A 10,000-nucleotide genomic window follows, 5' to 3' on the forward strand; every position below is an offset into this window, starting at 1 on the left:
TCCGTCCAGACTCAAAGAGGTAGAGAAACAGAGTGGATTATTATGAAGCCCAACAACACACACAAAAAAGAAAAACAGGGACAAGGACAAGGAGGGTAATTGCGGAATGTTCTGGAACTTTTCGGCGTCTTTTATCTCCGCCCCCGACCAGACCGAGAGAGAGTCCACATTTATGTCACACCTCTGAGAGCAGAGAGAGAGAGAGAGCGAGGTCACGTTAACGGTTTTGTGTTGAGAGGGCTTTTGTTTTTGTCTATGAGAAACACACACACACACACACACACACACACACACACACTCTGACAGACAGACACACGCACACACACACACGTACTCTTCATCCTAACTTGTTATGACACAATACTTCAGTAAACATATAGGTTCAGTCCCCTCAGCCGTAAGCATGGCTGACTTCAAACACGCAGAGAATGCAACTGGTCAGTTTCCATATGCCATAGCACGCAGACACACACACACACACACACACACACACACACACACACACACACACACACACACAGTCACACACACACACACACACACACACACACACACTCGATCAATAACACACACACACACACACACACACACTCTCTCTCACACAGACAGACAAACAGCCACACACACACACACACACACAAACACACTCGATCAATAACACACACACACACACACCCACACACACACACACACTCACAGTCACACACACACTCACACACACACTCTCTCTCACGGACACACACACACACACACACACACACACACACACACACACACACAGTAAGGAGGAGCAGAGTAACACCTCTTGTTAATGTCTGATCTGTTAGATACAACCAACCGACAGTCGCTTTAACGACCCAGACCATCGCCAGGACGACGGAAAAAGAAAAAAAAAGTCAATTGTTTATTTTACAACATTCCGAAAGTGGAGCGTGATTTATTTAGGGGGGGGGGGGGGGGGGTTGGGGGCGCGGTGGGGTAAAAAAAAAAAAAAGGAAAAAAAAAAAAGAACCTAAACTGTCCACACGGGCCCCGCTTGGGTTAGACCTCCAATGGAGCCGTAGTGTGAGGAATTCTGTTGTTTACATAAACTGTAATCTTTTCCATTCGTAGTCGGGGGGTTGGAGGGGGTTTCGTGTGTGTGTATGAGTGTGTGTGTGTGTGTGTGTGTGTGTGTGTGTGTGTATGTGTGTGTGAGGGGGGGGATGCTGAGCTAGCTTGACTGTTTACCCAGCGTAGCACCGCCAGGAGATGTTTACAGCAGGGTAAACAGCAGCGTGTGTGTGTGTGTGTGTGTGTGTGTGTGTGTGTGTGTGTGTGTGTGAGCCACTATTTATGCTACTCCCCAGCTAGAGGCACAGCTCTGAGACTGCTTCATCTAAACAGGACCTCCTAGTGTGTGTGAATGCCCTCCTCCTCGTGCTAGCCCTAGCCCTCCACAACACACACACACACACACACACACACACACACACACACACACACACCACGTCACGACTGGGCTCCAACGCTGTCCTAAAACCACCCACCCTCCCTCCCTCCCTCCCTCCCTCCCTCCCTCTCTCCTCCTCCTCCTCTTCTTTCCCACCCTGTTGTTCTTGCCCTTCTCCTCTCCATCTTCGGTGGAAAACGATCCCTTCCTCCATATTGCTTGACTCAAACACTTAGAGAGAATGCTTGACCAAGCTGCCAGAAAGCCACCCTGAGTGTATTTATATTTTCAGTGTGCTGCTTGCTTCCCTCCCTCCCTCCATCCCTCCTCCCTCCCTCCCCTACCCAGCCTGCTCTGCTCTCCCAGTAAAGCCATGTTTATGTCATGGGCCTGTTTGAGCTGCTCTCTCTCTCTCTCTCTCTCTCTCCTCTCTCTCTCTCTCTCTCTCTCTCAAGGTTGTGGTTTGGTTCCAGCCAAGCCAAGATTCAGCTGAAAAACATCACTATTGGCTTCTCTCTCTCCCTCTCTCCCACCAAGACATTTTAACAGTATAAAAAAACAGAAGCAAAACCAAGAGGCCTTGGTTGTGTGTGTGTGTGTGTGTGTGTGTGTGTGTGTGTGTGTGTGTGTGTGTGTGTGTGTGTCCAGTTCAAACCACGACCTGTTTTATTGTGGCACTCGACCGGATGATTGGAATGTTTACAGATTCTCCTATGAGAATGGAGGGTGTGTGTGTGTGTGTGTGTGTGTGTGTGTGTACGTACGCGCGCGAGCGTGTGTGTGTGTGTGAGCCAGTCACCACCCAGTGTGTAGTAGAACATTTACTTGTTTACGAGCAGCTGCTACACACCCTTGATGTTTTCTCCATTTGTTGTGCTGTGAGAGGGTGTGTGTGTGTGTGGGGGGGGGGCACGGAGAGGCAGCACGGAGTGACAGGGCCAGGTGGGGGGGTGTAGGGGTGTGTCTGTGTGTGTGTGTGTGTGTGGTGGGTCACATTCCCACCTGCATGCACCCCTGACCCCCCCCACCCACACTGACTCCCATACCCAGGGAGGAGGACAGGACAACTGTCTCTCTCTCTCTCTATACTCCAGCCCGAGCATAAACACACACCAGGACTTCCTCCACAGGCAACATATGGAACAGAGGTGTTTGTGTGTGTGTGTGTGTGTGTGTTTGTGTGTGTGTGTGTGCGTGTGTGTGTGTGTGTGTGTGTGAGAGAGACAGTGTGTTTGTGTGTGTGTGTGTGTGTGCGTGGAACTGTGTGTGTGTGTGTGTGTGTGTGTGTGTGTGTGTGTGTGTGTGTGTGTGTGAGAGAGAGAGACAGTGTGTTTGTGTGTGTGTGTGTGTGTGTGTGTGTGTGTTATCTGTCCGGAAGTGCTGCGATTCTCACCTGATGATGAAGTCAAACTCAGAGCCGGCCAGCATGAGGACCCCCAGCAGAGTGGAGATGGCCCCGTCAATCACGGGGGCGAACATATGCTCCAGAGCCACCGCCGAGCGCTTGTTCCTGCTCCCGATGGCCGTCAGAAAGCCCTGGGGGAGGGAGGAGAGAGAGAGAGAGAGGGGGGGGGGGGGAGTGATGGGGTTAGGGTCTGTTCAGTAAAACAAGCTCTCGAGACAAAACGTTTCAAAAAACAACATCTTCATTGGCTTTGCTTTCGCCAGGCCGTCTGTCTTAGTGAATAACGATGTTTAGAACAGCTGAATAGGAACTCAAGTGAGGTCAGTAAAGGAGGTCTGTCTCGGTGAACAGCGGTTCGTAACAGTTGAATATGAACTCAAGTGAGGTCAGTAAAGGAGGTCTGTCTCGGTGAATAACGGTTCGTAACAGTTGAATATGAACCCAAGCGATGCCAGTAAAGGTCGTTACCAGGGCGATGTGAACGGTGAACTCTACGCCGATGCCGACTGAGGCGATGAGGATGACCACGGGGATGGCGCTGAGCTTGATGCCGATCAGGCCCATGATGCCAAACAGCTCCACCGTCATCATCGCCAGGATGAACACCTGACAAGAAAGAGGAAACAGAGAGTGGTGGGTGAGCGGAGTCTGAAGGAACGTCTGACTATGGAACCTCATCACATCATGGACATTGGGGGCATCGGGGCTCTGAGCAAGCGAGAGAGAGAGATTTTAAGAAGAGGAGGAGGAGGAGAGAGGGAGGGAGGGAGAGAGGGAAGGAGGGAGGGAGGGAGGGTGGTTTTAGGACAGCGTTGGAGCCCAGTCGTGACGTGGTGTGTGTGTGTGTGTGTGTGTGTGTTTTTTTTTTTTTTTTTACATAAATCGATCAAAACTATCCATCGAAAACCATGCATTTAGCATCTCAAGCCACAAGCTCCTCAGTGGAGTTTTGGTCACTTCCTCCCTCACCCAGGTGACTTCCTACCTCACCCAGGTCACTTCCTCCCTCACCCAGGTCACTTCCTCCCTCACCCAGGTCACTTCCTACCTCACCCAGGTCACTTCCTCCCTCACCCAGGTCACTTCCTCCCTCACCCAGAGAACCTCCTCCCTCACCCAGAGAACCTTTGACCTCCGCACGGTGTCAAATGACACTCAGGGGCCTATCCCCGCCCACCTGACCCCTCCCCCCCGACCCCTCCTCCTCTCTCAGGGTTGGTTCGAGTGACTGACAGTGTCAGACAAAGACAATATGGGGTTCTCACCACTCTCCCTCCCTCCCTCCCTCCCTCTCTCTCTCCCTCCCTCTCTCCCTCCCTCTCTCCCTCCCTCTCTTCCACAGACTGTCACTGACACTGTATCACCCTAATGTACCTCTCCAGGGAACAAATAAAACACTCCCATTCTTTCGTTCCTTTTTTCTTTTTTTAACAAGATAGAGAGAGCGAGAGAGAGACAGAGAGAGAGAGAGAGAGAGAGACAGAGAGAGAGAAAAATCCTTAGCCCCGCGGACCTTTGATGTTGGCAGGGGTCCCAATTTGGTCACGGTTAAATTGGAAATGATAAAACCAGTTTTATTGCGTCGGGCCACATATAGGAGAGGGCAGTGAAACTATAGAAGCCTCAGCTTACAGGGAGACAATGTGCCGGGGCCACATGTAGGACCTGAAAGGACCTCTCCCTCTCTCCCTCTCTCCCTCTCTCCCTCTCTCTCTCCCTCTCTCTCTCTTTCTGTTGGTTAAGATGTCTATGTGCCGCCCGTCCCACATCCCTCGCTCCCTCTCTCTCTCCCGAGGAAAACGACTTAAACACATTCCAACTGACACCGGCTCTGTCGCTCTAGTGCCCACATACACAGCAGCCACCAACGGTCACGAGAGAGAGAGAGAGAGAGAGGGAGAGAGGGAGAGAGAGAGAGGGAGAGAGAGGGAGAGAGAGAGAGATGAGAGAGAGGGGGCACCCTTCAGTGCGTCGGGTCCGGGGACCCTCCCCTCGTAGACCAACCGCCGTCCCCACCGGCCCCCCTTGTGTGAAATGTTTCCCAGCCGTTGAGCTGAGAGCCCCCCCACCACCTCACACACACACACACACACACCGCCAACCCCCCCAAGGCGGCCCCCCCAGTCCTGATGGATGGATTCAGCAGGCCAAGGTCGCGACTGGGCAGATCCGTCGTGTCCCCAAGTCTTGACAAAGGAGAGAAGAGAGAGAGAGAGAGAGAGAGAGAGAGAGAGAGAGAGAGAGAGAAAGTTGGAGGTAAAACCCCTCAGAGGAGAGAGAGAGAGAGAGAGAGAGAGAGAGAGAGAGAGAGAGAAAGTTGGAGGTAAAACCCCTCAGAGGAGAGAGAGAGAGAGAGAGAGAGAGAGAGAGAGAGAGAGCTTGGCCTATCCTCCTCCTCCTCCTCCTTCTCCTCTCCTTTGCATTTCCTTTTCTAAGGCCTGTGCAGGCCAGATTAGAATGACAAAGGCCCAGGGGGTGTGAGCAGGGAGCACTGAGGAGCAGGGAGCCTCTGGCCAGCCCGCCCAGGAACCTCCCCAGAGAAGGGGCCTCCGCTCCGGGACAGGGACAGGAGCAGAGAGGAGGCCTCCGCTCTGGGACAGGGACAGGGACAGGGACAGGGACAGGGACAGGGACAGGGACAGGGACAGAGACAGGGACAGGGACAGGGACAGGGACAGGGACAGGAGCAGAGAGGAGGCCGCTCTGGGACAGGGACAGGGACAGGGACAGGGACAGGGACAGAGACAGGGACAGGGACAGGGACAGAGACAGGGACAGGGACAGGGACAGGGACAGGGACAGAGACAGAGACAGGGACAGAGACAGCCAGGGTATTGAGGCGAGGACAGTAGGGAGGAAGAGGAGGAGAGGGGAGGGAAGAACAGGAGAGATGAGGAAGATGATGAAAGAAGAAGAAAAGCGTATATCTGAGCCTATCCGGTGCTTACAATGATGCCAGCGGTCCAGGGGTTGAGGAGGAGGATGGCGCAGACCAGGAAGGTGCACGCCAGCACCACGCTGACGGCCAATAGGAACCAGTGGCGGAGGCCGATGTACTGCTCCCAGAACAGGAAGGGGTATCCGTTAGGGTAGTTGAACACGCCCTTGCGGGTGAACTCCTCGCAGACGGCGCGGACGCTCTCGATGGCCTCGATGAAGTCGGACGCCTGGCGCAGGCCGTTCAGGTAGAAGGGGAACTGGGCGAACTCCAGGGGCTCGGCCGCAGGGACTGGAGGGTGGGGGGAGGGAGGGGGGGGAAGAGGAGGAGGAGGAGGAGGAGAGGTTAGAGTCGTCTACCCTAATCTGATGTCCAGGAGAAAGGAGTGTTGGTATTCATCACAAACTACTGCTGGTTTTGAGAACCCCTTTTCAAAAGGAGTAAAACCACGAATGAGTGTACAGATGAGATGTATTCCATATATTACATTTAGATAAAACACAATATCGAGGTAGAGACAGATGGCGATAATGAGGTCGAGACAGATGGAGATAATGAGGTAGATCATGCGAGGTAGACTGCAGACTCACTGCGCAGGTTCTCTCCCGTGGTGTCATACTTGTCGTGGATCCACTCCCGGGGGTGGGGGTAGAAGTTAGCCTGCGAGGCGGCGTAGCCCAGAGGGTCGTTACTGACCCACACCGTCAGGTAGATGTAGAACACCTCCGGGTGGATCAGACCCTCGGCATCCACCAGCTGACGAGAGGTCAGCTACACACACACACACAGAGAGAGAGAGAGAGAGAGAGAGAGAGAGAGAGGGACGAGGGTTAGCTAGGGATCACCACATATCAAACAAAATGAGTCAGAGATAACATCATACACGCTACAATATACATCATCTAGTTTTGATTTGAAATACAATATTGAATTATTATTATTTTTTTTAAATATTATTAACGACAATTGTATACACTAATGTACATTGATGTTACACACCTGGCTGTAGTTGAAGGGGTCCTTCTTGGATCCGGTCTGGATGAGCAGCTTGTAGGCCAGGACGCCATCCTCGGTGCCGTTACGATAGCTCTCATAGGTGATCCTCCCCGCCTCCCAGTCAGCGTTGAACGCGGCCTGGAGCCCTACGAGAGAGAGAGAGACAGAGAGAGAGAGAGAGACAGAGAGAGAGAGAGAGACAGAGAGAGAGAGAGAGAGAGAGACAAGGGTTAGCCTCAATCTCCCGAGACGACACAAGACTGAAGAGTCTGGCCCAGCGAGGCTACGTTGGCGGTTAGCCTTCGTCTGATCCACCTCTACCGCTTCATCATGTCCTCTACGTCGCTGCCGCTAATTTTAGCCTCACAGGGCTAACAACACACCCAGAAGGATATTCTCAGTGGGGTACTACAGTCATACTGTGGCAGAAGTCAAAACAAAAACCTCCTGGCGAGGTCTCGGAATGACTCATCAAGCTGAGACAATAAATACCAGTTTCAGTTTACGGCACGTCTGAACAATTAACCTCGTACAATACCCCACACACGCAGGCGAAAACACTTGCAAACACACACACACACACACACACTCACAAACATACACACACACACACGCATCTCTGTGCCTGGGAGAGAGAGTGTGTGTATGTGTGTGTGTGTGTGTGGGCTGAATAAACGAAACCAGCAAAGCCTTTCGTGTTTTCTAAATTACAAAGTCTGGCTGCAGCTGAAAAACAGTTGTCCACAGCCACTCTCTAATTACAGGGATCTCCTGACTAAAAAGGAAATGGTATGAAAGGAGGAGGAGAGGAGGAGAGGAGGGAGAGAGAGTCTTTCATGTCACTCCAGTTCTCAATTGATTGAAGAGTTACCCATGTTCTGGTGTTCTTGTTTCCCGCCCTAACTCCTAGTTCCTAGTTCCTAGTTCCTACCTCCTAGCTGCATGACTAGAACCTTCCCACACCTCCTAGCCTGAGGGGGGGAAGGGGTCATAGAATGGTGAGAGAGATAACCTCTGACCCACCTAGCCGCCCCAGATCCTCTGCCTCCAGCGCTAGCTCTGATTGGATGACTGGTGGGTGGGGGGCGGACAACCTGGGTGAACTTTCACCCGTGTGGGTTTTCCCTCACAACCCCTTCCCAGCCCTTCCACCCCTGTCATTAACATCAAAACCCCACCTGTCACTCCTAAAGACCCTGACATCACCTCCAAGTCCTTCGCCAGAGGGAAAACCAAACTACAAACACAGAGTATGCATGCACACACGAACATCTGCAGACAGAGACACACGCACACACACACACACACACACACACACACACACACACACACACACACACACACACACACACACACACACATACCACAAACTAGCCCCTGTGAGAAGACAAAGTCCCGTATTTACCTTTGAGCCAGTCCTGGAAATAGTGCAGCCACATGCGAGGCAGCTGGTCGTCCTGGTCGCGGACCACGTACTTGACGGAGGTGAAGGCGTTGTGCAGTTGGACCAGCAGCCTCTGGGAGCGCGCGTAGTCGAACCCGTCCATGGTCACCAGGTACATGTTATAGAAGGAGAAGTACTGGAACTGGGCCGAGATAAAGTCGTACTCCTTGGTGTCCCGCGGGACGATGTCCGTCAGGTAGAGTCCGTCGTGGACCATGGTGGTCCCGTAGAGGCTGAGGCCCAGCAGGGCCACGAAGAGGACCACCACCACCACCTTGCTCTCGGGCTTCAGCAGCAGAGGGGCGTACTTGTCCCGGGCGAAGCTGGAGAGGTTCCACCGGAAGAAGGGGAGCGGCACGCACTCCCTGGCCTCCTTGGACTCGTCCATCTGGGCCAGGAGGTCCCGGGTGGAGCTGGACGGCGTGAAGAGCTGGGAGCCGTAGGGGTCGGCCGCGGTGGTGGGGGTCGGGGGGCCGGGGGACGAGGCCACCACCACCGACGGGGGGCTGGTGGAGATCTGGGAGGTGGGGGGCAGGATGGTGACGATGTGCTGCCCTGCCGCGTCGCACTGGGTGAAGGCCTGGACCGTGGTGGTGATGTGGGTGCTGGTGGTGATGGTGGAGCCCCCGGTGTAGGTGGTGGCGGTGGGGACGTGGCCAGCGGAGGAAGACTGGGCGTGGGAGTGGTGGTGGGTGTGGGTGGCGCTGGTGCTGTGCTCGTTGGCATCGGAGAACTCCTGGGGGCTGATCTGGATGACCCGGGAGGAACAGGGGCTGTAGAAGCAGCAGAGGAGGTCCAGGCGCTTGTCCTCGCGACGGTGGAGGTCCAGGCTCAGGATGGCCGGGAAGATCAGGAGCACCATGGCGAAGTTGAACACCACCACGATGGCAGCCTGGAGAGAGAGAGAGAGAGAGAGAGAGAGAGAGAGAGACGGAGGGAGAGAGGGAGAGAGAGGGTGGGAGGGAGAGAGAGAGCGCAATAGAGTGCAAGAGAGAGAGAGAGGGGGAGGAATGGGCAGGGAGAGAGAGAGAGAGAGAGTGTTTAGAAGCCGTACGCGGGGCCCACCCCTTTCATGACTTCAGTACAAGCCGCCACTCGACTCCACAGCTGCCCGACAGAGAAAGAGAGGAGCTCTTCTGCACTCAAGCTCCCTCGCTGTTTTAGTGCCTCGGATCCAGTCCCAGAAAGCACAAAAAGCTGCTCTCTAAATCACCGCAAACAGTCAACAAGGGAAAGGGGACTCCCAAGGCCGCGGTGGCTGGGCTGAGCTGAGCTGCGAGTCTGAGCACAGCCGGGGGGAGCCCTCCTATCCCTCCCTCCCCAGCCCCAGCCCTCCTATCCCTCCCTCCCCAGCCCCAGCCCTCCTGTCCCTCCCTCCCCAGCCCCAGCCCTCCTATCCCTCCCTCCCCAGCCCCAGCCAAATCCCCAGCCACATCTCCAGCCCCAGCCCCAGATTCTTCCCTCCCCAGCCCCAGCCCCAGCTCCCTCCCAGCTCCCACCCACCCCAGCTCCCACCCTCCCCAGCTCCCCAGCTCCCACCCTCCCCAGCTCCCACCCTCCCCAGCTCCCCAGCTCCCACCCTCCCCAGCTCCCACCCTCCCCAGCTCCCCAGCTCCCACCCTCCCAACCTCCCCAGCCCCAGCCCCTCAGGCTGACATTATACTCTCTAGCTACGGTTCCACAGCGAAGCGGACCACCCACAGGGAGGCGGGGACATCACAGAGCTGCAGCCTGACGGCCCAGTGATATACTGATCCACTCTCTGCTCTGATTACTCCTGCTCGC

The 10,000-nt window shown here is 54.6% G+C and overlaps 1 protein-coding gene across 1 annotated transcript in view; it reads right to left on the bottom strand.

The window, feature by feature from the left end:
- Positions 1 to 10,000, bottom strand: part of ptch2 (patched 2) — a gene marked incomplete at its 5' end in the record, with an annotated part of 34,435 nt that overhangs the window by 3,736 nt on the left and 20,699 nt on the right. The window contains 6 exons of the mRNA XM_083690224.1: positions 2,826 to 2,968; positions 3,306 to 3,443; positions 5,786 to 6,066; positions 6,366 to 6,546; positions 6,775 to 6,917; positions 8,177 to 9,107. Coding sequence (XP_083546350.1) covers positions 2,826 to 2,968; positions 3,306 to 3,443; positions 5,786 to 6,066; positions 6,366 to 6,546; positions 6,775 to 6,917; positions 8,177 to 9,107 — 1,817 coding nt within the window. The remainder of the gene's footprint in view (positions 1 to 2,825; positions 2,969 to 3,305; positions 3,444 to 5,785; positions 6,067 to 6,365; positions 6,547 to 6,774; positions 6,918 to 8,176; positions 9,108 to 10,000) is intronic.

The sequence above is a fragment of the Argentina silus genome (assembly GCF_951799395.1).
Source record: "Argentina silus genome assembly, chromosome: 18".
In the NCBI taxonomy this organism is placed as follows: domain Eukaryota; kingdom Metazoa; phylum Chordata; class Actinopteri; order Argentiniformes; family Argentinidae; genus Argentina; species Argentina silus.